The sequence below is a fragment of the Dromiciops gliroides genome, chromosome 1 (genome assembly GCF_019393635.1).
Source record: "Dromiciops gliroides isolate mDroGli1 chromosome 1, mDroGli1.pri, whole genome shotgun sequence".
In the NCBI taxonomy this organism is placed as follows: Eukaryota; Metazoa; Chordata; class Mammalia; order Microbiotheria; family Microbiotheriidae; genus Dromiciops; species Dromiciops gliroides.
The window spans coordinates 334,537,536-334,553,252 of NC_057861.1; the positions used below are offsets into that span (position 1 = coordinate 334,537,536).

General features: G+C 38.0%; 1 protein-coding gene across 2 annotated transcripts in view; it reads left to right on the forward strand.

Moving 5' to 3' along the window:
• The window catches only part of SLC39A6 (solute carrier family 39 member 6), a 38,274-nt gene that overhangs the window by 4,793 nt on the left and 17,764 nt on the right, over positions 1-15,717 (forward strand). For both annotated transcript variants that reach the window (XM_043977948.1, XM_043977949.1), the window contains exons 3-7: positions 642-825; positions 2,854-3,023; positions 5,219-5,437; positions 6,994-7,099; positions 13,008-13,385. In XM_043977948.1, the coding sequence (XP_043833883.1) occupies positions 642-825; positions 2,854-3,023; positions 5,219-5,437; positions 6,994-7,099; positions 13,008-13,385 (1,057 nt within the window). The remainder of the gene's footprint in view (positions 1-641; positions 826-2,853; positions 3,024-5,218; positions 5,438-6,993; positions 7,100-13,007; positions 13,386-15,717) is intronic.

Consider the following 15,717-nt stretch of genomic DNA (forward strand, 5'->3'; position numbering starts at 1 on the left):
AGCAGGGACTACCACTCTAGTTGTGTGACTTCCAGCCTATAGAAAAGTTGACTCGGGTTTGCATGTGCCAATTCATCCATATGCTTCAAGCTTTTGCTCCAGGTGAATGAATGCATGTTATAAAGCAGTGGCATCAAACTCAAATAGATATTGAGGTCACCAAATCATACCTACAGATCCCTGTGGGAAGCAAATTGGCTTAGAAAACCACATGTGAACATTATCTTTGTTGCATTTATTTTGTTAAATATATCCAATTATATTTTAATCTGGCTTTTTTGTGAGCAACATTTTGATACCTTTGCTATAAACTAGGTTAGTACTGTTTGCCTATGAATTTAAAATACTTCACAAGAGACAGGCAGAAGCTGATTCTATAAAGTGAGTGTCACAGCGTCTCATTATGCTGTCACCCCCAACCTCTTTTGTAGTAACTCTCAGTGTCTGTACTTCATTTCAGGGTGTGTGCCCAAATTGTCAAAACAAAATTAATTTGGAGTCACTTGAATTTAAGCAATGTTCTGTATGCCATTTTAACAGGAAGGTAGGGTTCTCATGATAATAAATGGCTTTTGAGTTTTTTTCCAGGTTCCATACTGTGATAATGCCTTTTGTAATTTGAAATCTTTTGTTTTCATTAGTGCTTTAATGCATCAAAACTTCTCCAGTCTCATGGAATGGGCATACAAGTATTGATGAATGCAACAGAATTTAATTATCTTTGCCCAGCTATTATCAATCAAATTGATGGCAAATCCTGTATAGTTCATGTAACCAGTGAAAAGAAGACCGAAATCCCTCCCAAGACCTATTCTCTACAAATAGGTAAGGTGGAATTATGCTCTTCAGCAGCATTGTTTAACCTTGGGGGAAATGTGGGAAAGAGGGAAGAAGTGGAAAATGTCTTCTATTAAAAATGATCAAATTTTTTAAAATCACCTAAGTAGGCTGGATATTTTTATAATGTAAAATTCAAAATTCAAAATTTTTTTTGAAGAAATATAGTTTATGGGGGCAGCTAGGTGGCACAGTGGATAAAGCACCAGCCCTGGATTCAGGAGGACTTGAGTTCAAATTCAGCCTCATATACTTGACACTTACTAGCTGTGTGACCTTGGGCAAATCACTTAACCCTCATTGCTCTGCACAAAAAAGAAACAGAAAGAAAGAGATGTCATTTAGAAGACAGTGTTGTCCAATGAAAAGACGAGTACTGGTTTTGGAATCATAAGACTTGGACTTTCTGAATTTAATGCTTCCTATCACTGTTATCACTTCATCTCCCTCAGCTTGTTTTTTGACCTGTAAAATAAGAGACTCTGCTAGAATTTGATGGATGCAAGCGGTATGATGATATCAGTTATACATGGGAAGTCATGCAAAACATTTCCATATCACCATGTTGCAAAAACAAAACCAAACTAACAATAAGAAAGCAAGAAACATAAAGTGAAAAAAAATATGCTTCAAATTGAACTCAGTTCACAGATCTCTCTCTGGAGGTGATTAGCACTTTGTATCATAGATCTTTTGGAAATGCTTTGGATTACTGTATTGACTGGAGTAGCTAAATAATGTTTGAGCATGTTACAATATTGCTGTTATTGTGTACAATGTTCTTTTAGTTCTGCTCACTTTACTTTTCATCAGTTCACTTAAGCTTTCCCAAGTTTTTCTGAAACCATTTACTTCATCATTTCTTTTTTCTTTTTTTTGGTGAGGCAGTTGGGGTTAAGTGACTTGCCCAGGGTCACACAGCTAGTGTTAAGTGTCTGATTTGAACTCATGACCTTCTGAATCCGTGGCCGGTGCTCTATCCACTGCACCACCTAGCTGCCCCCCTTCATCATTTCTTATAGCACAGTAGTATTCTATCACTAGGCAGAATTTACCTTATTTTACTCCCCCCTACCCCCTCATAGAACCCCTTGAAACAAATATGCATAGTCAAGCAAAACACATTTCCTAATTGGCCATGTCCAAAAATATAGATCTCAGTCTGGGTCCTGAGATCATCATCTCTCTGTCAGGTAGTAGGGAAGCATATTTCCTCATGGGTCCTCTGGAATCATGCTTGGTTATCATGTTGTTTAGAGTTCTTAAGTTGTTCTCTTGATTAGAAATGCAACTATTATATGGATATATAATTCTCAAAAATTATTAATAGCTAATGACATTTACGTAATATTGTAAGGATTGAGGAGTGTTTGCCCTGCAATGGCTTTCTGAGCTCAGTTGTCAAAGTATTGTCCTCATTTTACAGATGAGGAAATTCTGGCAATTAAGTGATGTTTCAGGTATTTAATAAAATCATTAGTCAGTTGAAATAGTGAAGTTCAAAGAACTCTGGTCAAAAGAACAAGACCATTCATCCTAGAAAGCTTAATCCTTTCTTTACAACCCAGGGCTGGCCTTAATGATGTAAACTTATTTAAGAACTCCCTGGTTAAGAATATGAACCTGAAAATGTTTTGCAAATGTTTTGTATTTCACCACAACCTTAGTCCTAATAATGATAGCAAACATTTAGATACCACTTTAAAATTTGCAAAGCACTGTACAAATATTGTCTCATTTTATCTTTCCAACAACTCTAGAAGTCGGGTGTTAGTATTTTTTCCATTTCACAGATGAAGAAACTTGCAGAGGTTGTGACTAGAACAGCCACATAGCCAGTAATAGTCTGAGACTGGATTTGAGCTTAGGCCTTCCTAACTCTAGGTCCTGTACTGTACTTTGATCCACTTTCTCCCCTAGCTGCTCTCCTGCTGACCTTAGTTGTGAAAATCTAGAAAACAAGTAACTTGTACAATAACTTTATGATTACTTTTTGTTTGTGTCTTGTTTTAACAGCTTGGATTGGTGGATTCATAGCTATTTCCATCATCAGTTTCCTTTCTTTGCTTGGTGTCATCTTAGTACCTCTGATGAATCGTGTGTTTTTCAAGTTTCTTCTAAGTTTTCTTGTGGCATTAGCTGTTGGAACATTAAGTGGTGATGCCTTTTTGCATCTTCTCCCACATGTAAGTAGTATTAACCTATTTTAACATACTTTATTATTTGGCATTGGTGGTGATTATTCAGAGGTTATCTTTCAGTGTTTGTTTATTAAAATTGTTTGTATCCAGTTATGGACATGCTAGAAGTTTGATTTTTGTCGATGTAATATAATTTTGAAATACATTTGACATTACAAACTTGTATACACGTGTTTTCATGCTTTTTGCTTTTTTTTCTTATAGAAATTTACTAAAAATAACCTAATATTTTGGATTTTAGAAAAAATATTAAAAGGAGATTGATAGAGGAATGTGAGCCCTACAATTCTAATCAGTAATAAAATACCACTGAGGCAGGATGCTGAGCTGTGATCAATTTATTGAGGAGCCTAGTGGCCCCTAAGCAGTCAGATCCAAGACCTTCCTAGTATCCTGATGCTCAGAAGCTGAGGGATTTTATAGACCTAGGAGAGTCTGGGAAGTCCCCTAGTCCTAGGAAGGCTTCTTCAGAATCATGGAAACTCCTGTGATTGGTTACCATTAGAAGTGGAAAAGCTCTCATGATTGGCTATGGGCAATCCAACAGTCATAACCACTTTGTCAGCAGGCCTTTCACAGGTCATTAATTGCATTGGGCCACCTCAGCAGGAGCTTTCTTTTGTCAGTTTAACAGGGGTTTTCCATTTTTCTAGCAATGGTGTTTGACCAGCTGTTTCCTGAGAACCAAGGAAGTTGTGGTTTTTAAGCACAAAGTTACAAGGGAGTGGGTGGTAATGATTCATAAAAGTGGAAAGGCAAATGATTTTTATTACAAGCCCAATGCTCGAAGTGTGGTGGTGGTTAGTGCAGTAATTACATTCTTATTACAATCTTAGCTAACAGTATGCCATCTGAGAAATCAAATACAATTAATATAATCATCAATTCATGCTGGATTAATCAATAATAGCTCTTATCCAAACAGCACTAACTAACATAATTATCTTGCACTTAATTCTTTTTTTTTTTTTCTGGTGGGGCAGTGAGGGTTAAGTGACTTGCCCAGGGTCACACAGGTACTAAGTGTCAAGTGTCTGAGGCTGGATTTGAACTCAGGTCCTCCTGAATCCAGAGCCAGTGCTTTATCCACTGTACCTCCACTGTACCATCCACCTAGCTGCTCCCTTGCTCTTAATTCTGTTCTGCTTAATTCACTAATACAATTACTGATACCCCTCAAATCACAATGAGTTGAATAAAAGTTGATTCAACAAGTAGGAGTATCAAAATTATCATTGCAGGGGGAATTATGTTTAATTACTTATATAGCTTTAAGCTTTGATAATAGTGCAACCATAGCCACTTGACAGAGGCCTGCATTGGGAATGATTTCCTTCCCTTTTTGTGTTAAGTGCTACTGGTTATTATTAAATAAATGACTGAAGTTGTTTGTTTTAGAACAAATAGTTGTTTTCCATGATGTGACAATCTCTTAGATATATTTGACGCACAGAAATTTCTTATGTTTATCTAAAACTTAAAACATTCTTGAAGTAGGTACAGCTTGTATTATTTCAATTTTGGCACCTAAAGAAACTGAGACACAAAAGTGACTTGACTTGCATTGGTTAATAGCTAGTTAATATCAACAAAGGTTTTCCAATTCCAATTCCTTATCTTATATCTTTTCACTAGAACTTGGCCCAGAAGATGCTATTATCCTTTCTGTTTTTACTCATAAAAGAAATCCCAGAGAAGTAGGTCATGCATAACCCATAATTTATAAATGGGTACTTCTCGTACTTGCAAATATTTACATTTGGGTTCAAGCCGCAATCCACCTTATTAAGACTCTCTGCTCTTGATATGTTTTGGTATTTTGTGATCCTTTATTGTTTATAATGTGACTGTTTTGAAAAATAAAACATGCATTGGAGAGCTAACATCTGGATGAGTGTTATTGATTTACATACAAGTTTACTCTCTCTACATATATGTGTATGTATACATATGGATATATATGTATCAAACCAATTGCACCAGAATACAAACACATACACAACATTTGGTGCAATTGGCTTGATACTTTTAGATTCTATTACACTTAATTATCATGTTTGTTAGTCTCTTTATATGAAAGGATTCTTAATATTGCTTCTTATTTCATTGACCAGGCATTTGTAATCATTTCTCTGTTAGTAAATTGAATCTAACAATTTTGAAACATTGTTTGTTCATAGTCTCATGCAAGTCACCACCACAGTCATAATCATGAGGACCAACCCCTTCAAGCAAGCAGAGGACCACTTTTTAGTCATCTATCTTCTCAAAATATAGAAGAAAGCACTTATTTTGACTCTACTTGGAAAGGCCTTACAGCTCTAGGAGGCCTGTATTTCATGTTTCTTGCAGAACATTTAATCACATTGATCAAACAATTTAAGGATAAGAAGAAAAAGGTAAAATATTAATATTTAATACTTAACATATTTCAAAATCCATTCATGCTGATAGGTGGTATATTTGAGCTGCAGGATCTTAGATTTGGGGAGTTAGTAGCCTCTAGTTCCCTTACTTAAAGGAACTTGGGGAGTATTTGTAGGTTTCAGCACTTCTAGATTCTTCTTCCCTAAAGTCTCCAACACTACTTAATATGGAAAAGGTTAAAGGTAAATGACCCAGAAATGCAGTAGGTACCCAATAAATATTAGTTGATGACAGTGGTAAGCATTCCTTTGAAAATATTACCTTATAGTTTATCTTCTATTTTGACTAGAAATTTGTGCGTCAGTCTTCTGCTAGAGATAGCATACAGTTAACTAGGTGGTTCTCATGTTCTGTTGACAGTACCTTTTCAGTTACATAATTTACACTCATCTGTGCTCAAAGACCTCTTTCCCAGTCAATCCTAGTGCTTAAGGCAAGAGATGCTCTTTCTTCAGCCAGCTCTAATCTTTTGAGGTTGGAAATGGGTAGGTGGGGCTGGGAGTTACCCAGTCCTTGATATGGGTGCCCTCTTTTTGACTTAATTCAACAAATATGTATTAAGTGCCTTACTGTAAACATGGCACTATGTTAGCAATATATTCAAGATAACAGGTGAGATACTTAACCTCTGTGTAGTTCACTTTTGAGCAGCTAAGTGGGGCAGTGGATAGAGTAACTGGTCTGAAGTCGGAAAGGATCTTAAGTTCAAATCTGCACTCAGATACTTACTAGCTATGTTACTTTGTTTGCCTGAGAGTCCTTATTGGTACAATGAACTGGAGAAGGAAATGGTAAACCACTCCACTGTCTTTGCCAAGAAAATTGCATATGTGGTTAGAAAGTCAAACACGACTAAAACAACCAAACAAGTTACTTTACAAAACAGGCATTTTCTAGTTTTTAACGGCTGATGAATGTAAATGTCAATATTGTTTTCAGTGATTGTAAAGGCTTTTTTCTGGCCTCTTCACAAGCAATAACAAAGGAACAAATTTCAGCCTAAAGAATCATTGTACTTCCCTGAGAGAAGAATCTTTTGTTAATCCTTAGAGTTAATAACTCTACTGTTACAGCTATATAAGAATGGGGTCCCCTTTGTGTGATTATTTAAAATATTAAAGAAATTAATATTTCCAAAAGTCATAAATTGAGGAAGAAATATACAATTCTGAGGCATTCTAATCCTGTACTGTAATTATGACTTTGCATTTGTATATTTGATTTGATATGAAGTGTATACATTTACTGAGCCTACCTATTATATATTTAACAAATACATACGTATTTGTAGTTTTATATTTTGCATATATATATATATATATATATATGCATGTATGTGCATACATATATAAAATGCCTTTTCTCTCACTCCAGAAGATGTGATGTGCTGTCCTACACTTAAAAGTTTACAATCTGGTAGTGATCTATTAATATGGCTTTTATATTCTGTTATATGTATTTGCTTGAATGTTTGGCTTTTAGATGTTTGCAGATTCTGCTAAAGTATTTCTTTCCATTGATGATTTAGACTCAAAAAAAACCTGAAAGTGATGATGAGATGGAGATTAAGAAACAGTTGTCCAAGTATGAATCTCAACTTTCAACAAATGAAGAGAAGTTAGACACAGATGATCGTAAGTCCTGATTATCAAATCTGAGGAAGAACCCTGCTGTATCCCTTTTTCTTGATCACAAGAGCTAATACCTTATCTGTTTCCTAAAGAACAGCTGATAAATTATGTTGTATACCTTCTAAAAGTGATAGTAAGAATGTCATTTTCAGAGGAAATTTGCCAGAAGATTCAAGGCTGTGTGACCCTTCCCCCCCCCCCCCCCAGTCCTCTGGGACCTTACCTCTTCTTAAACTAACCCATTTGCTTCACTGGAGAAGCCTAGTGATCTTGTCTTGTCTAGGAGATAATTTATTTTGTTTCTATAGGTCTCCTGAATAGGATTTGCCTCTAGCCTATTCTCTTAAAAATATCATTATAACCCAGGAATTTGAACCCAACCTAAACACTGAAATAAAGAACGTTAATGTAATGAACCCAAATAAGAACTTTTTAAACCAAATTAAAGCTTCATCCAGAAATTTTTCTTCCATATTATAGTTTTGCAGATAAGGAACTTAAGACCGAAAGAGATTAAGTAACCAGTAAATGTAATAAATAAGCCCTGTCAGAGTCTGTTTTGAGCATCCTAGGAGATGATCTATGGAAGTCTTCAGGTCCTGCTGCTGCTATTCTTACAGCCACCATCAAACAAAATCACACAGCTATAAGTAGCATGGCTAGGATTAAAACACAAGTCATTAAACACCAAATTCATTGTCTTTTCTAGCATATCATGCTGCCTTTTGTTGCTTACATCATCATTACCGGTATACTCTTGGAGAGAATTCATAGTGGTTGTCTATTGAGTGTTGTTTTGTTTTTTGTTTTTTCCCTTCTCTGCCTTCTGATTCACTTTTTTGAGGTCTATAAAGACATTCTCTGATCTTTTGTTTTCATTATCCAGTATCTCTTGACTTCTAATGTTTTATCTGACTGGATGATTACAAACAATTGTCTTTTGACTTTTAGTTCCTGGTACAAAACATTTCCTTATGAGTTTGGTATTTATTAATGGGTAGTAATTACTATATTCACTCAATTTATTTGGCAAAGGGCTTGACAAACTGTTCTTCTGATAGGATGTGTCTAATAAATGTTGATCATCTTAATTCCTCCTGTTTGTAAATATATATTCAAATAACTATATATTAATTATTAAATCTATATTTGAATATAGGTGCATATAGTCACTTTTTTTTGTGTGGGGCAATGGGGGTTAAGTGACTTGCCCAGGGTCACACAGCCAGTAAGTATCAAGTGTCTGAGGCCGAATTTGAACTCAGGAACTCCTGAATCCAGGGCTGGTACTTTATCCACTTCGTCACCTAGCCGCCCCCCTCATATATTCACTTTTAACTAGCAGAGGTTTTTGTTTTTGTTTTTTGTGAGGCAATTGGGGTTAAGTGACTTGCCCAGGGTCACACAGCTAGTGTTAAGTGTCTGAGGCTGGATTTGAACTCAGGTACTCCTGACTCCAGGGCCGGTGCTCTATCCACTGCGCCACTTAGCTGCCCCAACTGGCAGAATTTTGGAGGCATCTTATTTGATCCTTGAAAAAGCTCTCCATACTTACTTCCCCCACTTCAACTCCTCTCACTCCTTAGTTATGGCTGCTTCCCAGGTATCTATAAATAGGCCCACATCTTCACCATCTTTAAAAACCCCTTACTTGATTTATCCATCCTCATTAATTGTTGTGTGATATCTATCCTCCCTTTTGAGGCTTAACTCCTTGAGAAAATTGTCATCAATGCTTCCACCTCTTTTTTTCCTCACTCTCTTATCTCTCTGTGGTCTGGTTTCTGACCTCATTACTCAAATGAAACTGCTCTTAATTTCCAGGTATATTTTGAGTCCTCTTCTCCATTTGACACTATTGACCACTTTCCCATTTGGGTTTTGGTCATACTTTTCTCTCCTGGTTTTTCTCCTACGTATTTGTCTGCTTCTCCATCTCCTTTTCTTACTTATTATCCATATCCTACCTCCTAATGGTGGGTATTCTCCTTGGTTCTAGCAAAGGCCTTCTTATCTCCCATGGATATAGCTCTTATCTATATGCAGATAACTCCTGGATCTATATCTCCAGTTCCAGTGTCTCCCCTGAATTACTAATTGCCTATTAGAACTTTCAAACTAGAAGTCCCAGAAACATCTTAAAATCAACATGTCCAAAATAAAACTCATTTTTCTTCCCTCCCCCAGCACTCCTTATTCCTAACTTTGCTACTTCTATTGAAGGCACCATCATTCTTTTCAATCTTACAGGATCATAATCTTGGTATTACCTTGGACTCCTAATTCTCTCTCACTCTATATATCCAGTTAATTAGATGTCTTGCTATTTCTACCTTCACAATATATATTATCATCTGAACTATTCTGTCTATTCACATACCTACCTCACTAGTTCAGGCCATCATTACCTTTCACCTAGCTTTCTAATAAGTCTAACTGCATCAAATCTCTCACCTCTCTAGTCCATCTTGTACTCTCCTTCCAGAGTAATTTTCCTTAATCCCAGATTTTTTTTTTTGTTGTTGTTTTTCTGGGCAATGAGGGTTAAGTGACTTGCCCAGGGTCACACAGCTAGTAAGTTTCAAGTGTCTGAGGCTGGATTTGAACTCAGGTCCTCCTGAATCCGGGACTGGTGCTTTATCCACTGTGCCACCTACCTGCCCCACTTAATCCCAGATTTAAGCATGTATCTCCCCTACTCATCTGACTTCAGCGCCTTCCTATTTATTGCCTCTAGGATAAAATATAAACTCCTTTTTTAACTTTTAAAGCCCTCCCCAACCTGACCCTGACCTATCTTTCTAGATTTATTTCTCCTCCCATACTCTGTAATCCAGAGCATTTCTTAGTTGATCCCATTCCATCCATCTTCTACAGTGGATTGTCTCCTGACCCCAACAAGTATTTATTAAGCATTCTCTTCATGCAGGGCACTATGCTCAGGCTACAAAGAGATGTTAAATATAGTTTCTGTTCTCTAGGAGGTCACAGTGTAATGGGGAGACAACATGGAAACAACTTTATACAGATGGCAGTGTAAATGGGAGATGATGTCAGAGAGAATGTACTAACTTGCATTAAGGGATGTTGGGAGAGGCTTCTTGCAGAAGGTTGGACTTTAGTTGGGACTTAAAAGAAGTCAGGAAAATCAGGGTTCAGAAATGAGGAGAGAGCATCCCAGGCATCCAGAATAGCCAGTGAAAATGCCTGGAGTTGGAAGATGGCTTGTCTTGTTCAAGGAATAGTAAGGGGCCAGTATTACTGGATCAAAATGTACATGGGGAGAGGGAATAAGACAAAGGAAGATTGGAAAGGAAGGAAAAGGCCAGGTTATGAAGGACTTTGAATGCTAGAGTATTTTATGTTCCTTCCTTTAGTGATAAGGAGCCACTAGAGTTTATTGAATGAAGGGCACTGACATGGAGAGACCTAGATTTCGGGAAGATTGTTTTGACAGCTGAGTGGAGTATGAACTAAAATGAGGAAAGAATTGACTCAGGGAGACTAACACCAGCTAGAAAATTATTGCTTTAGTATAGGAATGGCATAATGAGGACTTGTATCAGGGTGGTTGTGTGTCAGAGGAGAGAAGATATGAGAGATGTGACAAGGGTAGAATTGATAGGGTTTTGCAATATATGAGTTATTGGGAGGGGGGTCAGAGGGGAATGAGAAGAGGATGACATCTAGGTTGTAAATCCGGTACCTGGGAGGATAGTGGTATCTCAGCATTAATAGGGAAGTTTGGAAAAGACAGTGAGTTCAGTTTTGTACATGTTGAATTTGATACTTCTGGGACATCCAGTTTGAGGTTATCTTCTAGTAGGTGATTAGAAATTCAAGACTGGAGTTCAAGGAAGGTCAGGATAAGTAGATCTGAAAATGACCATGGGAGCTGATGAGATTAAGGGAAATGGAGGGCCCAGGAAAGAGCCCTGGGAGGTCACCGACTGTTAGTAGGAATGGCCTAGACAAAGACCCTGCAAAGAAAATGGAGAAGGAGCAGTCTTATAGGTAGGAGGAAAACTAGGATAGCCATGATGTCACAGAAATCTAGAGAAAAGAGGGTGATCAAAGGTTTCAAAGGCTGTAGAGAGGTCATAAAGGATGAGGATTGAAAGACAGGCCATCAGATTTGGCAATTAAAGGATCTTTAGTAATTTTGTAGAGAGCAGTGATGGGATTGGAAACTAGACTAGAGTTAAGAAGAGAGTGAGGGGGCAGCTAGGTGGCACAGTGGATAGAGCACCGTTCTTGGATTCAGGTGTACCTGAGTTCAAATCCAGCCTCAGACACTTGACATTTACTAGCTGTGTGACCCTGGGCAAGTCACTTAACCCCCATTGCCATTGCCCTGCTCTCCCCCCCCCCCCCCAAAAAAAGAAGAAAGTGAGAAGAAAGGAAGTGAAAAGTTTGATGCTAGTCTTTTTTGGGGGGGGGGGTGAGGCAATTGGGGTTAAGTGACTTGCCCAGGGTCACACAGCTAGTAATTGTTACATATCCGAGGCTGGATTTGAACTCAGGTCCTCCTGAATCCAGGGCCGTTGCTCTATCCACTGCACCACTTAGCTGCCTGATGATAGTCTTTTCAAGGAGGTTAGTAACCACAAAGGGAGGAGGGATAGAGGACAATCCTAGTGGGGATGAGTGATCAAGTGAGGCTTTTTTGAAGTTAGAGAAGACTTGAGCTTGTTTGTAGGCAGTGAGAAGAAGCCAGGAGACAGGAAGAGATGAAGACAAGTGAGAGAGTAGGGATGATAGAGGGGTCAATCTGTTGAAGAAAATGGATGGAATGGGATCACTTCTTCATGGAGAGGGTTTTGCCTTGCTAATGAAAAGGCCCACCTCTTCATATGAAATAGGGGGGGTGGCAAAAGTCATCTATCTGGGAGATGTGACTTGAGGAGGAAGAGGGGAGAAGAAGGTGATCTCAGTGAATGACCACAATTTTTTCAGTAAAATGTGATAGAAGGTTTTCATCTTAGAATCTGTGAGGAGGGAGAACCCTGGAAAGTTAGAGGAGAAATGAAAGAAAAGGTTTGGCAGAGTCATTGTGGTGCGTGGAATTATAAGTTTTGTTTTGGTTTTTTTTGTTTGTTTTTTGCAGGGCAATGGGGGTTAAGTGACTTGCCCAGGGTCACACAGCTAGTAAGCGTCAGGTGTCTGAGGCCAGATTTGAACTCGGGTACTCCTGAACCCAGGGCCAGCGCTTTAACCACTGCGCCACCTAGCTGCCCCCTGGAATTATAAGTTAATTAAAGAGGTTGGAAAAGATTGCTTTGCAGTAGTGAAGCCCCAGTTGGGATTATGTAGCATCATATCTCTCTTCCTCACCTGAAATTCTGTCTCTCTTCTCATGCCTGGAATGTACTCCTTTCCACTCATCTGCTTCCTAGAGCCTTTTTTTCTTTGATTCATGCAGCTCAAGTACCATCTTCTGCATGTAGCCTTTCCTGACTCTGCCTTCAAATATTAGTGTTCCACCTACTAAACTTCTTGTATTGAACTATTTTTATATGGCTGTACTCATTAGTTATATTAAATATTAATTATATTTTTATACACACACACACACAGAGTACTTGTTAATCCCATCAGAAGGTAAACTGGTGGGTAAGGACTGTTTCATTCTTTGTACTTGTATCCCTAGGATCTACCACAGTGCCTATCACATAGACACTTAATAAATAAATACATGTTGGTTGGTTGGTTGATCCTCACAACAATATGGCCCATAGTCGTAAAACAGGAACTCTTAATTTGAATCTATCATATCCTATTAATATTATTTTGTTGTTTACTTTACTTTTTAAATTTATATTTAGATGCCACGTGTTTTTCCCCAGCTCAATTACCATGTTCTTTCCGAATGGACATTTTAAAATATAAATTCCTTGCTGTTGTTACCTAGGGCCTGAAGGTTATATAGGGGCAGACTCACAAGACCCTGCACACTTCGATTCTCAGCAACCAGCAGTATTGGAAGAAGAAGAAGTCATGATAGCTCACTCTCATCCGCAAGAAGTTTACAATGAATATGTATCTAGAGGGTGCAAGAATAAATGTCATTCCCATTTCCATGATACTCTAGGCCAATCAGATGATCTCATTCATCATCATCATGATTACCATCATATTCTACATCACCACCACCATCAGAATCATCATCCCCACAGTCACAGTCAGCGCTACTCTCGGGAAGAGTTGAAAGATGCTGGCATAGCCACACTAGCCTGGATGGTGATCATGGGTGATGGCTTACACAATTTCAGTGACGGCCTAGCAATTGGTAAGTACATCTATGTAAATTTCTTTGGGGTACTAATATCATAAAATATTTCTTTGGTCTATATGCCATTTAGTAGTCATGTTTTCTTAAGCAGCTCAGATTTTAAAATTAGTAAATACCTATTTCTAGTACATTCATGGATGGTTTACAATATGTATCAGTAGACGGTACCCACAACATTGTGATTGGCAGTGATTCAAATCATGGAAGTGTTAATGGCTTTTGGGCAGACAGTAATGCTTTAGGAATTCTAATATGTATCAAGTAGCAAATAAGAGAAATTGGTTCAAGAAACAAATTATAAATGTATAACTGTATTGCAGTTTCCTCAAATCTGCAGGTTATTTGGGGAGACCTAACCACATTTTAAAATTTTGGTTTTTTCAATCAGCAGGAATCCAATTTCCTTCCCTCCCTTCCCATCTCTACCCCAATTGAAAACAAAAGCAAAATAAAACCCGTTAAAAAAAAAATCTATAGTTTGGCAGAATAGATTTTTGTATTAGCCACATCCCCAAAAGAAGTTTCATTCTGTATTCTGAGTCATTCATGTCTCTATCAGGAAGTAAGTGGTGTTTCATCATTAATCCTCTGTAATTTTGACTGGTCATTAGAGTGATCAGTAACTAATTCTTTCAAAGTTGTTTGCCTTTACCATATTGTTGTTGTTATATATAAAGTTGTTTATTTGTGTCTGACTTTTTATGACCCCATGGACCATAGATATTGCGCCAGGCCCTTTTATCATCTACTGTCCTTTGAAGTCTGTCCATGTTCATATTGGTTGTTTTTGGGACACTGTATCCATCTCATCCTTTGCTGTTCCCTTTTCCTTTTGCCTTCAGTCTTCCCCAATGTCAGGGTTTTTTCCAATGAGTCCCATCTTCTCATGTGGCCATTATTCGATTATTTTCACTATTCCAGTGAATGGTCTGAATTAATTTCTTTAAGTATTGACTGATTTTATCTCCTTCCTATACAAGAGACTCTCAAAAGTCTTCTCCAGAACAACAATTCAAAAGCATCAGTTGTGAAGCAAAGCTTTCCTTTTAATCTAATTCCTACTGCCATACATTTCTACTGGAGAAACCATAGCTTTGACTATATGGACCTTTGTGAGCAAGGTGATGTGTCTGTTTTTCGTTTTTTGGGTTTTTTTTTGCTGGGCAGTGGGGGTTAAGTGATTTGCCCAAGGTCACACAGCTAGCAAGTGTCAAGTGTCTAAGGCCAGATTTGAACTCAGGTACTCCTGAATCCAGGGCCGGTGCTTTATCCACTGTGCCATCTAGCTGCCCCGATGTGTCTGTTTTTTAATATGATGTCCAGATAGTCATAGTGTTCCTTCCAAGGAGCAAATGCCTTTTAATTTCATGGCTGCAGTCTCTGTCAGCAGTGATTCTTGAGCCCAGAGATATAAACCCTGACACTGATTCCATTTTTTTCTCCCCCTATTTGCCTGGAAGTGATGGGACCAGCTGTCAGGATCTTTGGGAGTTTTTTGATGTTGAGTTTCAAGCCAGCTTTTATACTTTCCTTTTTCACCCTCATCAAGAAGCTTCTTAATTCTTCACTTTTATCATCAGAGTGGTACAAATTACACATGACACATATGAGATTATTGATATTTCTCCTGGCAACTTTAATTCTGGCTTTTGATCCATCCAGCCTGACATATAATGCATATAAGTTAAAGTGACAATATACAGCCTTGTCAAATTCCCTTTCCAATCTTTTTGGGAGGGGAGGGCAGGGCAACGGGGGTTAAGTGACTTGCCCAGGGTCACACAGCTAGTAAATGTCAAGTGTCTGAGGCTGTATTTGAACTCAGGTCTTCCTGAATCCAGAGCCAGTGCTTTATCCACCGTGTCACCTAGCTGCCCCTCCCTTTCCCATTTTAAACCAAATCTTTCGTTCTAACTGTTGCTCCTTGACCTGCATATAGGTTCCTCCGGAGACAAGTAAGATGATCTGGTACTCCTATCTCTTTAAGGATTGGCCACATTTTGTTGTAATCCACAAAGTTAGAGGCTTGAGTGTAGTCAGTGAAGCAGAAGTAGATGCTTTTTTCTGGAACTCCCCTGCTTCTTCCATAATTCAGCAAATGTTAGCAGTTTGGTTTCTAGTTCCTCTGTTTCTTCAAAAACCAGCATTGTCTTCTGGTGATTCTTGGTTCACATACTGCTGAAGCCTAGCTCGCAGGATCTTAAGCACAACCTCTTTGATGTGTGAAATGACCATAATTGTTGGAAAATTTGAATGTTCTTTGGCATTGTCCTTCTTTAGGATTGGGATATAAATTGATTTTTTTCAATCCAATGGCCACTGTTGAGTT